The sequence below is a fragment of the Prinia subflava genome, chromosome 22 (genome assembly GCF_021018805.1).
Source record: "Prinia subflava isolate CZ2003 ecotype Zambia chromosome 22, Cam_Psub_1.2, whole genome shotgun sequence".
Lineage (NCBI taxonomy): Eukaryota > Metazoa > Chordata > Aves > Passeriformes > Cisticolidae > Prinia > Prinia subflava.
The window spans coordinates 1540287-1561573 of NC_086268.1; the positions used below are offsets into that span (position 1 = coordinate 1540287).

The following is a 21287-nucleotide window of genomic DNA, read 5'->3' on the forward strand; positions in this document are numbered from 1 at the left end:
CACTGTTTTGTGTTTGTCCAGGACACAACAATCGCCCCACACATTTCCCCAGTGCCCTGATTTCATCTCCTGCAAGTGTGGTCAAGCAGAAACAAACAGCACAGGGAGAACACAGGCACCACCCAGACTGCCAGGCCTGTGCTCTGTCCCCGGGCTCTGCTCCAGAACAATGACAACAGCATCAAACACATCTGGATTTATTTATTTTATTAAAAGGCTTGGCTGTTCACTGCAGGGAGAACGGCCTGGTACCAGTTTCTCCAGTAACACTGGGCAGAGCAGAGACAGGACACAACACCCACCAAGGCCTCTCTGTCAGGACAAATGGTTTCACATCCCCTTAGAGAAGGAAGGTAGACACGGTGGGCAGCCCACAGCAGGCTCTGGACAGGAATCTAAACCAAGCAAATGAGCTGGTGGCTTTTTTCAGCATTACAGAAGAAGTCACTGCACCTGCAGCTGGAATGGGAACGTTCCCTCAGCTCCCCTCTGTGTCCAGCTGACCCTGTGCATGTCCCCACAGCTCTGCTTTTGTTGGAGGATGGGAAGACAAAACTACCATGGGGGTTACAGCAACATTTCCTCTGTTACCAGCTTGATTTATCAGCCTGTCCTCTCTCCTACTGGCCATTGTTTTGGTGAGCCAAAAGAGCAATCTGTTCAAACATAATTCAACAAAGAAACCCAACCTGATCACAGCCAAAGAATCCAAAGCTGGATGAGCCCAGCTGTGGGCCGGGGAGGTGCTGCCCTGCACTGCTGCCTGGCCAGCCCGAGGGCAGCCAGGCTGCCCAGGCTGCCTGCTCCCCGTGGGAGCTGTGTGTAAACCACAGTGCAGGGTGACACAGCCCTGCCTCTGTCCTCCCCTCTGCTCGGAGCTGCACCCACGCCCCTCAGTCCTCATCGGAGCTGTCCTCAGATTTCTCATCCCCCGCCACCTTCCAGTTCTTCCTCTTGCTCCTCTTCTCCGGCACTTCGCTCGGCCTCTCGGGCACCGAGCTGTGCCGCTTCTTTCTCTTCCTTGGGGGCCGTTTCTCCTTTTTGCCCTCGGATTCAGTGTCCTCAGAGCTGCTGGTGCTGGAGCTGCTTGCATGGGAAAAGTCACTCTCCTGCCCAGAAGAAGAGGTAGGTTCCTTAGCAGGCACTTTCCTGGGCTTTTTCTTGCGCTTGTGTTTTCCTTTCCGGGTGCTTGGAGTCTCCTCTCCTGAGCCCTCGCTGTCCCCCCGGGAGGAATCTGTGGAAGTTTTCCCCTGCTCCTTTTTCTTTTTCTTCCTCTTTTTGTGTGAGCGCTTTTTCTGTTTCTTCTTGTGGGATTTCTTGGTTTTTTTCCTTTTGTGGGACTCGCGGGCTGTTTGCTTCCCCAGGTGGGATTTCTTCTTCCCGTTGACAGCATTTTGCTCATCTCCTTCCTGCTGATCACTGCAAAAAAAACCAGGAGCAGATGAACTGAAAGCCACTGAGTGATGAAACTCATTTATATCCCATCTGTAAGCCTGAAAAATATTGATGATTCTGCTGGGTGTAGGTTAAAAATAATTAATTCTCTCTTAAAATCTTGTTTTTCCACTCTCCAGGACACTGCAAGAATTTATTTACCTCCCACACTCACAGATTTTGGTAACACCAGCTAAACCTGTCTGTTTTAATGACTACAAAAGATTCTCCTAAGACTCACAGCACATTAATGGATTTGAGTTTTTTACAGTAAGGCTTTGCATTCAAGGCTGATCTCTATTCAAAATTTAAAACCCAGATTGTGAAATTCCCTGCAGAACTTGTCAGAAGGCAGATTCTGGATCCATCAGTAAGGGTGCCTGCCTTACCTGTCTGTGTCAAATTCTTCAGGGTACAACTCTTTATATCCACTGTGGCCCCACCTGTAAGAAAACAGAACCATCCATTAAAAACAGACAACGTGTTTGAGGAGAAAAACGCAATTCTGAAACAGCAGAGGCACAGAATGGATCTGAGCTTAGACAGGGAGGAAGGAAGTAGCACTGATTTGGTTGGTGCTATTTAAATACATCTTATGTTCTCAAACCACAACTCAGATTTCTTTAAAACAACCCCGGACTTGTGTTTTGTGAGATTTTTTTTAAGCTTATTGGGCAGAGTAATAAATATTAAGCTTAGGGCTGGGGTTTTGCAGCTTAGTGTGGCTTAAAAACTCCACAGATGAGCTCAGATTGGTTATTCTGTGCCATGGCAGAAGTTTGTACGTGTTATTTATTCTCAAAATGAGCTCAAGCTCTGTTTCACCACAGCACACACCAAACAGAAATGTGTCATTTTCTGGTACAGAGCTCCAGAAAGATGTTTTAATTCCAACCACAGAACATGAAACTCCCCCACAGACCTGTCTGGCATGTTGGCTTCGCACTCATACAGCTTTTTATTCCAGGATCTGGCCCTGAGGAGATCATCTTCCACCAGGTCAAGGAGCTGTGGGTTCCTGGCTCTCCAGTCTGCCCTGTGCCCGTCGTCGTCGAAGCCGTCGCTGCGCATGCGGCTGCTGCGGGCAGGGAAGAGATCCTCAGGGGGGAAACACCTCCCAGCCACCCCGAGCTCCAGAGCCCACCTCGTTCCCCTGCTCTCAGGGCTGGTTCTCCCTGAGATTCTCCTTGGGGTTGGTGTTCCCCAAGGTGCTCAGGGTTCCCCCAATCCCTGGGAGTTTCCCCTGGGTTGCTGTTCCCAGAGTTAATCAGGTTTTCAGGCTTCTCTTTGCCCTGGGTGTTTCATACCGAAGCCAGAGATGACAAGTTGAGTCCAGCAGTTCGTGTTACCAAGGCTGTTTATTCTTAATTATCTCTCAGTTGTGTCCCAGCTCTGTGAGGCGTCCCCAGCAGAGCAGGACACGCGGGGGACTGGGCGGCTCAGAGAGCCCCACACCTTATGTACAGTACCCCTGACCCAACCACTGTCCACAAGGAACTTTTTATTTACAAAATTGTACCAATACCTACTACCTATGCTAACATGTCAGTTCTACTCTAAACCAATCTCTAAAACCCAACTCAGCACAAGATGGGGGACGAGAGCAAGAACAAGGAGCACAGGGGCCACTCCCCAATTCCTCCATCCTGTCTCTTCAGCCCCATATACTAAAAATCCTAATTTCTATATTTATATTCTATAATAAACCATCCACTACTTATTTTAAATTCTTAGGATTTGTGATTCTTCCTGCATGTGAGTGTTCACTGCCATGGACAGGGATCAGAGTCAGTGCCCTCCTGGGATCTGTGTGGGTCTAACTGAGCCCCCTGGACAGATCCCAGACCCCCCTGTCCAGTCTTCAAACCCTCCAGAGGGATATTTTGGACTCCAACAACCTGGCACCTCACACGAGCACAGAAATGGCCAGGCTGAAGCACAGGCCTGGCCTCTTTCCAGGAGTCATTAAGGAGAAAATAAATGTTTCTGTGGAATATCTCACCTGGAGGTGTCTGACAGCATTCTGCTCTGCCTTTTCCAGTAAGTCTCTTCTGTCTGCTTCTCCCACTCCCGTATTTTCCACATTTCTGTCTCTTCCTGAAGCTGGGAGTCACAGAAAGGGAAATGACTTTAACACCAGGGAAAATTCACCGTGCTGCTCCAACCTCAACACTCCTGCTAAGAAACTCACAGCCACCTTTGCTGCCGTCCCCAAACAGGATTATTTACACACATCTGTACCCAAAAGAGAATTTCCTGATTGTGGTTAAACCTGCTGAATTATGATTCATGAAATAGTTTGCTAAACTTCATGGAGTTGCTTAATCTTGCACTAAAATCCTGCCTGTGCACACAGAGTTCAAAGTGTTTCATGCAATTAAAAACGCATACACACTGCAACAAATAAAACCTCTCAAAGATTTGCTACTTTTTAAGTGAATACAGATGTATTCCTTCACCGGGGTGAGTACTCAAGAGAAACGGAGTGAAACCGAAACTCCGAGGAAAAGCGGAACGGGGTTAAACCTGGAGTGACCCTGAGGATGTGGCCGATTTACCAAACTCCTTTGATTTCTGCCCAACACGCTCGTTCTCCCCGCAGGATCAGCAGCGGAGCACGAAGCGATGTCCCCGCATCACCGGCTGGCACCTCCGGGATGTCCCCGCAGCCTCACGATGTCCCCGCACCCGGGGATGTCCCCGCACCCGAGGATGTCCCCGCACTCGGGGATGTCCCCGCACCCGAGGATGTCCCCGCACTCGGGGATGTCCCCGCACCCTCACGATGTCCCCGCACTCGGGGATGTCCCCGCACCCTCACGATGTCCCCGCACTCGGGGATGTCCCCGCACCCTCACGATGTCCCCGCAGCCTCACGGTGTCCCCGCACCCCGGGCCGCCCCGCTCGGCCCCGCAGGCCCCGCTCGGCGCGGCCGGCCCGGGCCTCACCTTGTTGTGCGCTCCGGTGTGGCGGATGACGTTGCGCAGCAGCACTTTCCCCACGGGCACGCGGGACATGGTGCGGGCGCTGCGGCGGGCCCGTGCCGGTGTTTGTGCCGGTGTTTGTGCCGGTGTTTGTGCCGGTGTCGGTCCCGGCCGTGTTTGTGGCGGCGGCGGGGCCGGGCCGGGCGGGGGACGCGGAAACGCGCGGGGCCGCGCGCGCGCCGCTTCCGGCGCCGTCTCCGGGGCAACGGCGCCGCCATGGCCGCCAGGGCCGTGAGGGCCGCGGGAGGCGGAGGGACCCGAACCGCCCCGAGAGGGACCCGAACCGCCTCGAAAGGGACTCGAACCGCCTTGAAAGGGACCCGAACAGCCCCGAGAGGGACCCGAACCGCCCCGAAGGGGACCCGAACCGCCCCGAGAGGGACCCGAACCGCCCCGAAGGGGACCCGAACCGCCTCGAAAGGGACCCGAACCGCCCCGAGAGGGACCCGAACCGCCCCGAGAGGGACCCGAACAGCCCCGAAAGGGACCCGAACCACCTCTAACGGGACCCGAACCGCCCCGGTACCGCCGGGCCCGGCACCGGATCCAGCCCCGCGCTGCCCCCGTGGCTCGGCCGGGGGACAGCAGGTAGCGGCTCTAAAGAAATCCTCTTTTGAGGAAAAAATACCCCAAATGAACCGTAAAAATTCCCAGAAACAATGTGCCTGGGTGGTGCTGGAAACGATGTAACTCGTTAAGAGTTTCAGTCAATTTCTTAGCGAATAAAATTTTAAGTAATGGTTTAAATGAAATTTTAAGTAATGGTTTAAATGAAATTTGAAGTAATGGGTTTAATAAAATTTTAAATAATCGTTTAAATCTATATTAAGTCTTATTTATAATTTCATTTATTGTTTTAATTACATTTTAATTAATTGTTTTGCTTAATGGTGGATATTCTTAGCCAGAATTTAGCAAAGCTGTTGTAAGACACTTTTACAGAAACAAGGCTTGGGAAAATGACTGAAACTTCTTTTGTTTTGGCAGATTACACAACAAAAGCCCAGAGTGAAAATCTTCAGTGGTGGTGGGGTTTAGGGCGTTTTTAATTCACTTTTTACTCATGAGGGGTGAATATCTCAAATGCCTTTAGAGATGCGAGTAGAAAAGGAAGGGTGGAAGGAATGGTAGCACCGTCAAACTTACAAAAAAATGAGTAAAGACTGTAAATATTCAAAGAACACTTGAATATTTTGTTACAGAATTTTGTTAGCTGCACCATCCAAGGGACAGCATTACAGTGGTGATGTGTTTTTGTTAAATAAATGGACAGGATTCCCATGGTTAGAGCAGCTCTCTTTGAGTATTTAATGCTGGAACAACCTGTCACAGGTGAACAGTGCAGAGAGGGAGCTGCAGGCAGCAAAAAGCAAATTTCTGGGAAGATTTGTGATGAAATTTCAGGTTAATAGGGTGAGTTTCACTGTGAGACTCTGAAAGGCTGCAGAGCACTGACCCAGGGCAGGAAAGGCACACACAGCTGAAGAGAAAAGCACTGGGACAGGGTTTAGTAGTTGTCAATTCCAAACATTTAATGGAACATGGGTTCACTGGAGCCAGTCTGGAATCAGGGTATTCCAGGTCATTCAGGAAAATCCAAAATCTTAAAGCACTTTTTTTTTTTTCTGCTTTAGCAAGGCATCACAGCAACCAGACACTAAATAGTTCCCACAAAAATATTTAATTTCCACAGTATTTTCTTTCAATATCTTTAGTGAACTATGCAGAATTTTACAGGAGACAGTACTTAATGCAATATACAGAATAACAGGATCAGCCTGAAAAATTTCATCCTTTTTTTTTTTCCAACTCTGCCCCCCTATTTAATTCTCCTGGTCACTCTGTCATTACTGCACGGTTGTCCTTTTTCTTTTTACACGAGCATTTCCATGTGGAAACTGGAATTTCAGAGTGTTCAGCACTGCAGCCCTTGCAGGATGCAATGCCTGGGGTAACGGGACACGAGTCCAACAGACTGGAGAAGCACCTTACATACAATATGTACATGGAGAGCACATTCTGCACGTTACTGAGGCTGGACAACACACGCCAGGGGAGATCTGCAATTCCAGTGGCTTAAGTCAGAGCTTCCTATGTCAGAATGCCTGAAATGAGAATTTCCAGGCATCCCAGTCCTCACATGATTAACATCCCCTGGTGGGATCGTGTGTGATTTGTGTGATTCAACACACACTGAACCTTCTGCACAACCACGGCGTTAACTCAGCCAGGGAACAGCAGCTGGAGTTCCCAGACAGAAAGCAGATGGCAGTGAGATCCACGAGCAGACAGCACAGCCCTGGGGAACCTGAGAGCTGAGCCCCACAGACAGCACAGCCCTGGGGAACCCGAGAGCTGGGCCCCACAGACAGCACAGCCCTGGGGAACCCGAGAGCTGGGCCCCACAGACAGCACAGCCCTGGGGAACCCGAGAGCTGGGCCCCACAGACAGCACAGCCCTGGGGAACCCGAGAGCTGGGCCCCACAGACAGCACAGCCCTGGGGAACCCGAGAGCTGGGCCCCACAGACAGCAGAGCTTTTTCACCCTCAAGTGCTCCAGGGGGATCCTGCAGCCCCCGGCCACGCAGGATTCCAGAGAGGCTTTTGGGCACTCCCCACCCAGCACTGCCACGAGGAGCTGCCCTCCTCCTGCACCTTCCTGTGGCCACCTCTCCTGGAAGAGAGGCTTGAAATTCCAATCTCTGACAACACCGAGGTCGTGGAACTGTTGGTGTGCACCCCCTGGGCACCCGAGTTTAGAAGCAGCTGGCATAATGCCAGGATAATCATTTTGCTGTTTTTTTATTTTTTTTAATCTGGGATGCTTAACTCTGTTTTGGAAGAGTTTGCAAGTTAACTAACTGTATAAAAATACAGTGTAGCTGTAATATTGCTCTGAAAAGCACTTCTGCAAACTTTTTTTTTTTTTCTGTACAGACTGGTAAATAACATTACCAGATAATATAATACATATTTTAAATAAAAAAAAGGAACTCTCTTAAAGTCTGAACACTAAAGTCTAAATAGCTTGTTTAAAACACAACAGTGTGACCCAGGAAAATTCTGCTTTGCATGGTTAAATTATAGCAGCATGGTTACTGGCTTTTCAAGGAAATTCTTGAACTCAGCAAGCCACTGTGCTCCAACTGCTCCGTCCACCACACGGTGGTCACAGCTCAGGGTGACAGACATCACGCTGGCCACGTCAAAGCTGGGAGAAAAACAACAAAACAAAGGTTAACACACTCCTCTGATGGCAGCAAAGCCACTCTTGGAGAGCCACGAATAGCAGCTGGTGCTTGGTGAAAGATGTTTCACCCAATTGCACTTGGGGAGCAGATCATGTTCATTCCTTCTCTGAGGAAAACTAAGGAAGGAACTTTAGAGGCACTAAAAACACCCCTGTGTGCTGCCCTTAGGGCAGGGAGCTCAGCTTTCCTTGCAGCACAAGGACAGCCCCACGCAAAGAAAAAAACCATTTTAGTTAAATGTTACAAGCAAGGGTATATTATATACAGAATCCAGCCTTTAGGTTTTCCTTAAGTGCAAATTTAAGCAAACACTGAAAGCAGTGATTCAACAATACATTTTAGGGTTTTTAAAATTATTATCTAATTTAGGTGTTAGGAAACCAGGCATGATTTCAGAATTTGAGTTCAGGATCAGATGAAAACTCACCCTTTCTCATTATCAGCTGGCACTAGTCTTTCTTCTGAGGAACCCACTGCCAGGATGCAGGCTTGAGGTGGATTGATGATGGCAGAGAAATTCTTAATCCCATACATTCCTAAATTGGAAATTGTGAAAGTACCACCCTAGAAGAAAACAAACACATTTGTGGTGAAACTCCCAAGAACTGTTTTATGTGGGAATATGAGGAGAGGGGGATCTCATCCCAGTCTGCAGTGCTCTGATGAGGGGAGGCTCTTTGGTCAGCAGGGACAGGATGCAGGGAGTGGCTGGAGCTGTGCCAGGGGAATTTGGGATGGAGATCAGGGAAAGGTTCTTCCCTCAGAGGGTGCTGGCACTGCCCAGGCTCCCCAGAGAATGGGCACAGCCCCAGGGCTGCCAGAGCTCCAGGAGTGCTTGGACAGCGTCCCAGGGGTGCACAGGGTGGGATTTGGGGGTGTCAGTGCAGGAACAGGAGCGGGATTCAATGACCCCTGTGGGTCCCTTCCCACTCAGGATATCACAAACAGCCTTTGCTCCTTTCAAACAAGCCCCGAGCAGCAGAGTTCATCCCCACGGTGAGGGTCTCACCTGGAATTCGTGGGGCTGCAGCTTCCCCTCGCGGGCCCTGGCTGCCAGGGAAGCCACGTCCTTGCTGATGGCAGCCAGGCCCTTGATGTGAGCGTTGAACACGATGGGGGTGATGAGCCCTGCCGGGGTGCTCACTGCCACACTCACGTCCACCACGTGATTCCTGCAACACACACAGCAGCTGAAACAGTCCAGCAAGAGAGCTAACAAAACAAAATTCAAAACAACCCCAAATTAACATTAATTTGCTGTAATTATTTCGACTTGCCCACTTAGACTCAAAAATTTTATCGCTTTAACAAAACCTCTCACCTTCACATCGTATTTTTCCCCTCCCTCAAACCCCAGCAGTTCTGTTTTGCCATGAACAAAGGAAGTTTCTGGCTCTGACCATGCCATAAACTTACTGCCTAATAACTGTGTCCATCCATGAAGAATTCGCCTCTGGCACCTTCAAGCACGCCAAGGCAGAAGCTTTAATTATGAAATCATTGACAGAAAGCTTAATGTTATCTGAGACCTCCTGCAAATAAAGAGATTCCAGGTGTCAGTTTGTCCCCTGCACATCAGGGGACAAATTAATTTTGATTATTTATTAATGAGGCAGTCACTGCATTTCACAGGAAACAATTGTTACAAAACAATCACACCACTTGCAAGTATTAACATTCAAAGATAATTTAGAAGGTGAAAGTGTCTCCTCTGTAAGTTAACAACGTAGTTTAGTTTTCCTCAAGCTTGGCATAGAATTATTATTCTGCCTAATTTTTTTACCCTTCTTACTATTAAAAAGCTTTCTATCCTTATATTTTCCACCTGGAATAATGAATCACCACCAAGCAGAGCTCAGAACAGCCCCTTAGGGAAGTCAGGAATCAGCAGACTTGAGGAAAATCTCATTCTGTCACAGACACTCCAGAACTGACCCTCAAGGGGCACTAAAAAGAGAGGGTTTTATCCAAGCCAAGGTGCCAGAACCCACCTGATTGAGTTCTTTCCTTAGCACCAGGACTTTTCCCATGTTTACATCGATGGACAGGTAGTAGTGAGGTATCGTTTGTTTGGACTGGATCAGCCTCTGAGCGATGACCTGGGGCAGAGCAAGGAACACAAATCAGCCTGGAGCACTCATGGCTAAAAACAAAGATCCTGGAAAAGACTGAGCCCTTACCCTGCGAATGTTGCTGATGGGGATGTCTGTGAAGGTCCCTTCGGGTGCCACTGCAGCAGCTGCAGGGACTGCCTCTGGTGCTGCAGCCTGCAGGGAACAGCAGCGTCAAACCAGCCCAAAAACACCCAGAGAGCAGCTGCAGCTCAGTGCTGGGGCCAAGCTGCCTCCTGGTGAGAGCAGCAGCTATTTCCACCTCTCCAGCACCCACCAGGCTCCTCCTAACCCCTGTATTTGATTATTCAATGAAATATTGAGTGATTTAGCAGCACAACACTGAGATGGGTTGTTGTGAACTCCCAGCCCAGCCAGCCCTGCCCTGGGTGTTGTACAGACAGAGGAGCTGTGCTGGAGGGGCTCAGAACATGGGATCAGAACAGCTCTGGGCACCAGTGATAGGCTGGGCTTTGCTAGGTCTGGCTTTCCTTCTGATCCCCTCCCTTCAGCAATGCTGGACCAGCTGGGATGGGTGACCTCAGCCCGTGAAGATTAAAGGAAGGATTGGGAGCACACTGGGGTTTTTTTCTCAGTGGAATATCAAAGGGACAAACAAAGGGAGAAGGCTTCATCAGTGCTTCTGGCAGGTTAAACTTCACAGTCACCACTGCCCACACAATCCAGCAATGCCCGTTCCATGCAGGAACTGCCCCTGCACAGAACCTGCCCTTTCCTGTGACATCCATTCCCACACATTTCCAGCCTACTCACTGGAGCAGCCTTTGATGGCACAAACGACTCCACATCTTTTTTGGTGATTCTGCCATCTGGTCCAGTACCTGAAAGGGGCAAAGGGAAATGGGAGAGGATTTTGATTATTTCCAACAGAGCTTTAATTCTAAAGGTTCCAGTTTGACTCAACAGAGAGAAATCATTGAACACAACTCCAGGTTCACAGCTGCACAGTCAGGAAGAACAGGAAAATATGGATCTACAGGGACAGAAAACTGACAGTGAGAGCAAAGAAGTGGAAAGGAAAGGTACCTTTCACTTGGGTAAGGTCGATTCCTTTCTCTGCTGCCAGTTTCTTTGCCAGGGGACTGACCACGACCCTCCCTCCTTTGCGGGGTGGCCCCACTGTGGGGGCTGCTGGAGCAGGAGCAGCAGCAGGCTGGGGAGGAGGAGGAGCAGCTGCAGGAGTTGGTGTCACCTGAACAAAGAATCAAAGCCATCAGTGGAACACACAGCAAGAGAATTGGCCCATCTAACTATCAGTCAAGAGATAATCACTCATCTGCACAAAGGCTCCAAGAAATTAAATTAGAAACTGGCTGGGAAAGAGGTCAGCTGAGCTATACACCAAATAAAATAAAGAACTTATGCTCCCCATTTTGAAGGATGATGAATCAGAACTGGCACAAACAACACACTGGGAAAAAGATCAGGATGAATGAAACTTGCTGTAGGTCTTGGAGGGCAAATTAATGTTCATTTCTCAACACGTGGATCAGCCTTGCACTCACAAATCAGAACACTCCAGCTGAAGCCAGGGCTCCACACTGGCAACAACAGCTCAGACCAGCCCTGTCAGGGGAGCCCACGAGTTCTCCTTACCGGTGGAGGAGGAGGAGGAGGAGCTGGAGGAGGAGCCTTCATGTCAGTGACTGCAGCAGCCTGGTAGTCAGCAAAGGCTGGGATATCAGCCTCCTTCTCCACGATGATGCACAGAGGAGCTCCTAAGGGCACATCTCTTGTTCCTTCAGGCACCAGGATCTTGGCCAGGTAGCCCTCCTCCTGCACCTCAAAGCCTGCAGGGGAGAGAAACAACGCTGAGGAGCTGAGGAGGCTCTGGCAGCTGAAGCCTGTCCTGCAGGAGAATCCTTTCCAGCAGGGAGCTCTCCATGCACTGGCTAAGAAGGATTGATGAAGTGTTTTTAGCAGCTCCAGTGTTTGGCTCTCCAGTGGAAGGAGATGTTAACAGCACTCATCCCACAGAATCCCCCCTGAGCAGCCAGAGGGGCTGGCAGAGGCTGCTCAGGGCCCTTCCAAGGGCACTCAGCCCCCCGTGGCTGTGGACTCACCTATTGTGGCTTTATCTGTCTCGATTTCGGCCAGCAGGTCTCCCTCATTCAGCTTCTCCCCAACCTTCTTCTCCCACCTCTGCACCGTGCCCATTGTCATGGTGGGTGACAGGGCAGGGAGAGTGATCTGGGAGGGCACAGAACACAACACAATCACATCTGCTCGTCCAGAAGTACAGGAACACACTGAACTCCTGAGAAATGATGCCAACCTAAAGAAGCAGCTTTAATGCACTCCTAGGTCTGGCTCCATGACAGCCAAGCAGAGCTGTCCCACTGTGCTGCTTTGGCTTCTCTTAGCAAGGCCTGAGCAGGAGAGCAAGCAAGAGCAGAGGGCAAGAAATGGATAAATCAAAATAATCATCGCTGCCATCACCCTGCAGAGCTGAGGAGGGCTTCAGGAGGAAGTCACTTTGTCACTGTGACACACACACGTGCAGCAAAACCGGGGCAAGCAGAGGGAAGAAAGCAACTTCAGTAGCCAAAACACAAATTTAGAAGTCATTCTTTAATTCTTTTATTACTGACTTTGAGTAACATCTCAGACAAATCTGTTGCCACATGTTTTATCTGTGGGATGGGGTTCAATAGTCCAGATTCTCTTTTTCAAAGGGATGTCAAAGCAAACCCCTGTACAAAGTGCTCAAATCCATCAGTGGATACACTTCAAAAGCTAAGCAAAGCAAAAAGGTTATATCCACACACAATTCAATATTAGACACCCAAAGACACATCCGGTGTGTTCAGCAGAGCACCACAGACCGGAGCTCTGCTCTGAGATATGAGCAGAGCTTATTCACACTAAGGACAAGGTCTTTTATACCAGAACTGTCCAAATAATGCAGATTTAGCACATTTCTCAAGACAACCCTGGAGGGACAAGGCTTTCCTCCACCAGCAGCTGGGATGCTGAAATAAATTTATTAAAAAAGCTTTCTGGGATGTTCCCCCAACACCTACTCTGAGTACACCACAACTGAAGTGGCACAGTCAATAAATTCCCATTCCAGACAGTTTTCATGACAAAATGCCCCACAGGCAGCAATGCCAGGGGCAGAAAAAGAATGCAAGCAGCCTCAAAGCAGGAGCAGAGCTCTCTTACCTGCATGTGAGGAGGGTAAGAGCTGCCAGGGGCCTGAGGAGAAGGCTGAGGTGGTGGGGAGGGGGCTGCAGCTGGAGGGGGAGGCACTGAGGCTGCGGGGGCAGCAGCTGCTGCAGAATCCAGCGTGTAATTTTTGAAGGCATCGATATATTCAGGCCTAGAAGAACACACAGAGCCCCAAACCCCATCAGGTGATGGTCTCAGCCTCTCACTCAAGGGACCCCAGAAGCCCCAAGAGGGGAAATTCACTTCAAGGGTTAGGAAAATACATACTTTTCTACTGTGATACATATTACGGCCCCAATAGGAACATCCCTTGTTCCTTCTGGCACCAGGATCTTGGCCAGGTAGCATTCCTCCAGGCTCTCAAAGCCAACTGTGGCTTTGTCTGTCTCCACCTTGGAGAGAGAACACGAAATAGTGAGCACAGAGCCTCCCAGCCTGTTGTAGGGTCACAGTCCTGGAAAAATCCCCCTGAGGCAGCAGCTCTAGAGAGGTTTGCTCTCAAAGCAGCTCCGAGAGGCTGACAGCCACTCCCTCCCACCAGCATCCCTTGGGATCTGTGATCCAAGATCTGTCCCCATCCAGGGACAGCCCCCAGAGAGCAGCCCAGCCCGGTCCCCAGGGTACCTCTGCTATGAGATCCCCTTCGTTGATCTTGTCCCCCTCCTTCTTCTCCCAGCGCGCGATGGTGCCCATCTGCATCGTGGGGGACAGCGCTGGCAGGGCCACCTGTGGGGGACAGCGTGGTGTCACCAGCCTGAGAGCTCCAGCAGCAGGAGCCACACACAGGACACACACAGAGCTCAGCCTGATGTGGGGCACAGATCTGCTGCAAAGCCCCAGCACTGCCCAAGCTGCTGGTGGGGAGCCCTGGGCAAACCCACAGCGGGTGCTGAGGGCAGAGGCTGCGGCTGCCCCATCCCTGGAGTGCTCAAGGTCAGGCTGGATGGGCTTGGAGCAGCCCGGGACAGTGCAGGGTGTCCCTGCACACGGCTGTGAGGTCCATTCCAACCCCTCCACTCTGTGATTCTGCCAAGAAAGGGTTACAGAGAGCCAGGTCTCGGCCTGGGTCTGCAGAGGGACCCACAGCGGTGCTGGGATAAAGGACAGAGCTGACGGAGGTAGCACCCGACAGGGGCTCGAGGCTCAGTGGTGCAAATGCACATAAAAAGCCGGTTTTTCCCCCAGTTTGGACAGCCAGGCGTTGGAATAGGTTCACCCGCGGAGGAGGTGGAGTCCCCATCCCCGGAGGCGTCTGAGAGCCGCGTGGGCGATGCGGCTCGGGGGCTCCAGCGGCACCAATGGGTTCCTTACCCTAAAAGTCTTTCCCAGCCGTGACGATCCCATACCCCTATCCCCGGGGCAAACCGAGCCGCACGGGAGGGGGCTGGAAAGCGAAGGGGCACCCGGGGGGCAGCTCGGGGGTGTCTCTCACCTTCTGGTGCGCCGGGAGGCTGCAGCAGCGGCACGGCACCAGCCGGGGCCAGGCGGGCGGCGGCAGCAGCGGCCGAGGCGCGGGGCTACCCCAGGCCGGGCCGCGCCGGGCCGGGCCGGCCCCGGCTCCGACCCCGGCCCCCAGCGCTCGGCGGGGCCGCACCAGGCCGGGCGCCCCGGCCGTGCCCCGGGACACGCGTCGCGCCAACACCCGCCACATGCTGGAGCCGGGCCGTGCCGGGCCGTGCCGGGCGCTCCGCGGCTCCGGTGACCTCCGTGCGGGCGGCGCGGCGCGACAGTGGCGCGGCCGTAAAGCGGCGGCGGGCGGGAGCGCGGGCGGGAGCGCGCCCGCCTCAGGCACCGCCCAGCACCGCCCCACAGAGCACGGAGCGGCGGAGAGGGGCTGAGGGGGCGGGAGAGGGGCGGAGAGGGGCGGGAGAGGGGCTGAGGGGGCGGGAGAGGGGCGGAGAGGGGCTGGAGAGGGGCGGAGAGGGGCTGGAGAGGGGCGGAGGGGGGCTGAAAGGGGCAGAGAGGGGCTGCGTGGGGCTGAGGGGGCCGGAGAAGGGCTGAAGGGGGCAAGAGAGGGGCTGAAGGAACGGGAGAGGGGCTCGGGGCAGGAGAGGGACTCAGGAGGCCGGAGAGGGCTGAAGGAGCTGCAAAGGGGCTCAGCCTGCAGGAAAGGCGGCTCAGCGGGGACCTTGTGGCTCTGCACAACCCCTGACAGGAGGGGACAGTTCGGGCTCTGCTCCAGGGAACAGGGACAGGAGCAGAGGGAACGGCCTCAGGCTGGGCCAGGGTGGATGGGGCAGAACACAAAAATACACCCGAGGGGTGTCAGGGGATAGGGCCAGGCTCCGCTCAGTGCGGCAGGAGGAGTAAAGGTAAATAAACCTAAACACACCAAGTTCCACCTCAGCCTAAGCAAGGGCTTCTTTCCATGGAGGGTGGCTGTGTTGTTCTGAGATGTGCTCATACTGCCGCATCCCAGGCTTACCTATTTCACTGCTTACAACGCGTTTATTTCTGCCCAGCTTTGCTCAGTTACCTTCCTGTTCCTATGCTTAACTTGATCTCGTAGCAAAATCTGTGGTGTCAGAGTTAATACTCATTTAAATGTGACACTTTTTGCTTTTATGAGGGAGAAACCTCCCAAACCAAACTGCTCCTCTGAGTAGCAAAGAAGGACATGAAGCAACGACAGACCTTGAGAGGTTTCGTAATTTGCTCCATGAAACTCCAGCCCGGGTGCGTGGCTGCTGCTGAAATAAAACTGATGAGTAAAACCCCAGGAATGAAACACTGGTGAGAAGTTTGCAATTCAAACACAATTGATCTCAGTATCGCAAGCCCTCTTCACTAGACACCATGCAACAGAGTAACCATGTCCAGGGGAGAAAGAAAATCTTTGTTTCTTTTGCAAAAACGATGCATTCCCCCCATTAATTAACTTGTTCATTGATGTGCATTCTTCTTGCTGTTTGGAAGCAGAAAGTCACTCAAATTGTCCAGAACAGGAGGCAGCTCGTGTTGTGCCAATGTGGCACAAAACCACGTAAGAACCTTGCTATAAAACCCATAAAATAAAATTACAAGGCCAGTGTTGTGTCAACACAAGACAATACAAAACATCTCAGCATCCACCGGGAAAGGAGTAAAACACATTATAATGCGTGCAGAAATATACAGAGAGCACTTGCACTAGTATAAAAATATCCACGGTCCTCAGACAAATGTGAATCGGTACAAAATAATTTCAAGAACATGTTTACAAAACAACATGTTAATATAAAACAGTAAAACCAGCTTGCCCCCTGTCCCAGCCTCATGCACAGCACACACAGACAGTCCAGGGAAGGCCCGCAGGAGCTGGGAAGGAGCAGAGCCCGTTTCACCTCCCACAGGCGATGTAGGGAAACAAAACCAAAAAAACCGAAGGGAAAAATCCACCCGTGGGGGATTTTAGGGCTTCCCAGCAGTTCTCTCCTGATCCTTCAGGACTCAGCGTAGCAAGGGAAGCGGTGGGTAAGTGCTTGGTGGCCCTGGCAGTGGGGACAGCAGCAAAGGGATGCCTGGGCACAGGAGGTGACAGCACAGAGGGCAGGAGAGCAGGGACAGCAAGGACAGGGGTAAAGACCTCAGGAATAGCTGGTTCCAGCTCCCCAACCCATGAAATCCTTCAGCAAGCACACAAGCACCAGGATCCCACCGTCCCCACGGCTGCAGAGCAAACCTCGGGAGTGGGAACGGCTTTGGAGAGCAAGTGGGGAAAGCAGGGCTGGGAAACGGGAGCCTGAGTTTGGGAGAAAGGGAGCTTGGCCAGGTGGGTGAGCTTTGCTTCAGACCATGCATGAACCCTCCAGGGGACTCTTCCCCCACCCAGGACAGGTCCTGTCAGCCTGCAATGTCCACAGAGTCACTCTGCTCCTCCTGCAGGACAACAGCCAGTCCCAACTCCAGCTCTCACAATCCAGCAACTTCTCCTCCATGAAGGCAAAGCTTCACGTTTTCACCACCAGTGCAGTTTCTGTGACACCAGCACAGGAGATGCCCAGCTGAGCCTGCAGCACACAGCGCAGCGATGGAGGAGAAGGGGGCACAGCATCCTTAAGGCCTCCAGGGTTTTGGTGGCAGGGCCAAGCCGGGTGTTTCTGTCCCACAGACCCATCCCTGCAGCCTCAGGACAGCAGCTGCCCTCGGGCACGGGCACTCAGGTGCCAGCTGTCCATGCACACAGCCTGCACCACCCGTGGCTGGCACTGAGGCTCTTTTTTGGCAGCTTGAATTGGCCTCCTCCCAGCCCTTGGGCTCCTTGGTCACTCTCTGAGCTCCGCAGACAGTCACAGGTTTCCATAGAAACAGGGCTTGAAAGCTCCATTAATTCTCCCCGTGGTCTTCTTCCACCCAGGCCACGATTTTCCCCTCCCAGCCAGGAATGATGTCATCATCATGGAATACCTACAAATAAAATAAAATAAAATAAAGGATTTCAGTCGTGCCTGGAGTCTGGGCACACGGTTCTGCAGTGTGAGGGGCACCAAGTCAGATCCTGGCTCAGATTTCCCAAAACAATCCAGGGAAAACATGTGAATGATGGGCTGAGGTATGAGTCACATTTTCACAATTTAGGTAAATAACAGACCAGGCCTCTTGAACCAATGAATATCAGGATTATTACTGGCCTTTTTGTTTTGACATTAAAGGTGAACTAAAGACTGGAAACTCGCCTTTTCTGAGCCAGACCATGACCTCCAGCTGCTGCTGCAGCCTGTCCCCAGAGAGGGTGACCCTTTGTCCTTGTCCTAATCAATTTGTGAAGCAAGAACTGTCCCAATAACCTGTAATGAATCCAATCCACACCCACGGCAGCCTGAGCACGGACAGGGCTGCACTGCAGCACAAAGGGAATGATGCCACACACACAGAGCTCTCTGAAAAACCTTCAGGAGAAAGTAAGAGGTTGTATTCTTAATATCGCCTCTCCCATTGCAACAGGTTTTATAAAACCTGTAAACCAGATTTTTGCTGTGTGCCCTGAGCTGTGTCACAGGCTGGCTCTGCAACTCCCAGGCAGTCACAACCACATCCATGGAATGGCTTTTGCTGAGGATGAAAATATTTTAGCACACGAGGAGCTTAACCCACAGCTGGGAAAGCAGACAGTTTTGTTTGGGGGAAACACCCATAATTTGATTAGTTTAAAAGTGATGTGGCTGTGGTCCCCAGGGCTGTGTGTGACACTGATCCCAAGGCTCAGTCCCACGTTTACCTCCTCCTTCACTGTGCCAAACTCTGGATCCAGGGCTTTGAAGTGGTACCGATGGGTTCCTTCCCGATCGATGGCTGCCTTGAAATCCTTCAGAGTCACTTCCCCTAACCTGCAAGGGAAATAAATCCAAAAACAAAACACAAAAACTAAGCTCAGGGACTGCTGCAGATCATTTTCCCCAGCCAATAGCATAAAATCCAGTTAAGGCACAGCAAACCTGTGCTGGCTGGGAGCATTCCCAGAAAATCAGAGTGCAGGTTTTAGGGGCACGGGAGGGTTGGGGGGCCAGGCTCACCTCTTTGGTATGCTGACCATGAAGGGGGTGAGGGAGCGGTCGGTGAAGTACAACACTTTGGTGCAGGCACTGGTGCTCATCACGGGCGTGCTCTGAGAGTGAGGCAGCTCTGCAAGGCAGCAACTCGCTAATTATCATCACTCATCATCATTATCCCTCCCCATCTTCCCCCTCCAGCTGGCCAGGATGGATGGTGCTGTGTGGATTTAATTCACCCATTTGTGTTTCTCTCTCCAGCTCCTGCCTTTTTTCCAGCTTCCCCACAAGAGCTGAAACAGAGGAACTGAGCTCCACAGTTTTAATCCAGGCTCCTTTTGTGCAGAAAATGCTCTGGACACATGGAAATGTGGTGTTAAAAAAGGCTGCACCGTTCTGTGGATATGAAAGGCAGTAAACACCGAGCAGGGAACACTTCTCTGTCCCCACTAGATGGTGCAAAGCAGCAGGAAAGCTGGGCTGACATCCTTTTCCCAGTGATTGCCATGGTTATTTGTGCTGCAGCGCTGCCCAAGAGGCCCAGATTCCCCCAAACCAGCCACGAATGTCCCTTCCCTTTGCAGGGAACGCCGATCCAGGGAGGATCCTGTGCAGGGGCAGGTCCCCGAGGGGATTCTACACCCGGGAACAGAGCAGTGAATTTGGCAGTGCAAGGGCAGGATCTGCAAGCACTTACTGGATTTGGGGGGCCAGGAGTCTCTGCACTCGTTGCTGGCTCTGCTTGCTGGTGATTTCCCCCCGACCTGTGGCGCAAAGCCAAAACAACGAGGAAAAAGTGTCAGCTGCCAGTCAGAGCCCTCTGCGAGGTGTGCGAGGGGCAGGAGGGAGCCTTTACCCTCCTGTCCTGCCTCTTGTGCGTCTCCAGGCGGTGCAGGCGCTCCATGAGGCTGGCGATGCCCTGCTCCAGGCTGTCGATGGTGTGGTGCTGCGGGTCGTGGCCGCTGAAGCTGTTCCTGAGGCTGCGCAGGGCGTCTCGCACCAGCTGCAGGTCATTGCTCTGCCCAAAACAGCACCCAGCGAGGGGAAACCTCTCTTAACAAAATCAAACTGAGTAATAAACCAGGGTATGTGGCTGGGAATGCACGCCTCGGGTGGCCTTACCCCTCGGTGGGCGGTGGGAACAGCTCCTTTCCCTGCTGGCTGGAGAAAGCCATTGCTCTGGGCACTGTGGCTGCTGTAAGCCATCACCTGGGCAGGGGAAAAGGTGAGTGTGAGTGTCAGGAGCTCCCCAAAAATCCCTGGTTATGGACTTCAGAATGAGAGGGAATGAGAGCTTTCCACATCAGTGATAAAACTCTGATCTTCTCCCAGATAAAGGCACTCCCTAAAGCGTGCAGAGTTCCTGGTCACAGCACAGACCTGATTCCTCACACAGAGGAGGAAAGACCAGGGGCAGCAGGAAAAGGAGGAGGTAAACTGAGCTGTGGTCTAACCACTGCCAGGGTCAGAGGTGGAGCTGAGAACCCTCCTGGCTTCCCTCACTGTTTCATCCCTGAGGATTCTGAGCCAAGAGGCTCAGAGTGCTCAGTGCTGGCAGCTCTGGGGCTCTGCCTGCCCTGCTCAGGGCTCTGACAGTGAGGAGCAGAGCCAGACCTCCCTGGGAGGAAGGGGAAGGTTTCTGGAGGTGCCTACAGGGCAAACACCACCCCACGTGTGGAGCCAGGCTCCCGTACCTCCTCAGCTTCTCTCTTCATGCAGTGAGCCAGCAGGGCCTCCTTGTGCTCCAGCTCCCGCTCCAAATCCACCTGCGGAGGGGCAGCACAGGAGTCACCCCCGTCTGTGGCAGCCAGGCCAGCTCCCAGTGCTCCCAGCTCTCCCTACCTGCTGGTAGCTGGCCTCCGAAAGCTGCCTGAGCATCTCATCCAGCTTGGTCTGGTGCTGCTGCAGGTGCCGATCCTTCTGGCACAGCTCCTTCTGCAACACAGGGGCCCAGGGGATCAGAGGGCAGGGATCAGGCTCAGTCCCCTTCCCGTGGCAGGGAAAATCGTGTCATCAGCTGGGATCAGGTGATTTGCACAGGGTGGGCTTTGCCACATGTTAGAGCTGAGTGTCAGAGCTTGTTTTTGACAAGGTCAATCGAGTTTTTATTGCCCAAATTCCCCTTGGCCAAAGATCTGCTGCTGAGGCCACACAGCTGTCCCAGAGAACAGATTCCAAGGGATCAGAGGACAGACAGGCCACCCAACCTCATCTGCACGAGTGCTGGACACTCAGCAGCCACCACCACAAACCACGACAATTAAAGATCTGCAAGAAGCCGTGGGGGGAATGCAAAGGATTTCTGATCCCTCCACCTCACCACAAACACCCCTGGCTCCTGCAGCTCCTTCCCGGGGCTGTCCAGGTGCCAGGGAAAGGGGAATCCCATTCCAGAACCCAAACCCCCATGGGAGAGGTTCCATTACTTTGTATTCCGCCAGGAGCCGGTTTCTCTCTTCAACCTTCCTCTGGAGGTCAACCTGCAGGAATAACACCCGGGCATGAGGCAGATATTCCCAGAGAGTGAAAACCTCTGCCCCTTGTGCTAAAGGGTGACCAGAAACCTACAGAGGTCCAGAGAGCTGCTCTTTAGGGACAGAGACCTGCACAGGGCAGGTGCTGCCTGCTAAGCCAGGGAACGAGGAGGGACAAATTCAACAGCACTGAAAACATCAGGGAAAGCCCCTCCCTGTCCCAGCTGCAGGTCCTGGAGGGCAGGAAGTAGGAGTGAAGGTCAGGAATCTCCAGCCTCCCAGCTGGCCAGCTGCCTGTGCTGTGCAGAGACCTTTCACTGCTCGTTCACTATCCCACGACCCCAAATTCTCTGCTGCAGCCACCCTTGGGA

General features: G+C 52.4%; 3 protein-coding genes across 5 annotated transcripts in view; all 3 read right to left on the reverse strand.

The window, feature by feature from the left end:
• Nucleotides 1–192: 192 nt before the first annotated feature.
• On the reverse strand, nt 193–4588 carry NKAPD1 (NKAP domain containing 1). Of its 2 annotated transcripts, none has more exons than XM_063417805.1 (5): nt 4384–4588; nt 3437–3537; nt 2357–2509; nt 1824–1877; nt 193–1419 (listed from the first exon to the last, which is right to left on the reverse strand). In XM_063417805.1, exons 1-5 carry the CDS (start codon nt 4450–4452, stop codon nt 894–896), a joined length of 903 nt encoding a protein of 300 aa, XP_063273875.1. In that variant the 5' UTR covers nt 4453–4588; the 3' UTR covers nt 193–893. The 2 variants fall into 2 exon arrangements, with proteins under 2 accessions (XP_063273875.1, XP_063273874.1); XM_063417804.1 differs by having other exon boundaries at nt 2357–2512; nt 4384–4586.
• A 1493-nt stretch (nt 4589–6081) lies between these two features.
• Nucleotides 6082–14725, reverse strand: DLAT (dihydrolipoamide S-acetyltransferase). Its single transcript, XM_063417808.1, has 14 exons — nt 14407–14725; nt 13599–13700; nt 13242–13366; nt 12969–13125; nt 11867–11993; nt 11400–11593; nt 10830–10995; nt 10557–10624; nt 9852–9938; nt 9663–9770; nt 9088–9203; nt 8681–8843; nt 8099–8235; nt 6082–7631 (listed from the first exon to the last, which is right to left on the reverse strand). The coding sequence occupies exons 1-14, from the start codon at nt 14623–14625 to the stop codon at nt 7502–7504; spliced, it is 1899 nt and encodes a 632-aa protein (XP_063273878.1). The 5' UTR covers nt 14626–14725; the 3' UTR covers nt 6082–7501.
• Nucleotides 14726–16041: 1316 nt separating this feature from the next.
• The window catches only part of DIXDC1 (DIX domain containing 1), a 29560-nt gene continuing 24314 nt past the window's right edge, over nt 16042–21287 (reverse strand). For both annotated transcript variants that reach the window (XM_063417802.1, XM_063417801.1), the window contains 9 exons: nt 20869–20922; nt 20285–20377; nt 20137–20208; nt 19565–19651; nt 19299–19460; nt 19140–19206; nt 18467–18575; nt 18172–18280; nt 16042–17360 (listed from right to left, as the gene is read on the reverse strand). In XM_063417802.1, the coding sequence (XP_063273872.1) occupies nt 17280–17360; nt 18172–18280; nt 18467–18575; nt 19140–19206; nt 19299–19460; nt 19565–19651; nt 20137–20208; nt 20285–20377; nt 20869–20922 (834 nt within the window). In that variant the 3' untranslated portion in view covers nt 16042–17279. The remainder of the gene's footprint in view (nt 17361–18171; nt 18281–18466; nt 18576–19139; nt 19207–19298; nt 19461–19564; nt 19652–20136; nt 20209–20284; nt 20378–20868; nt 20923–21287) is intronic.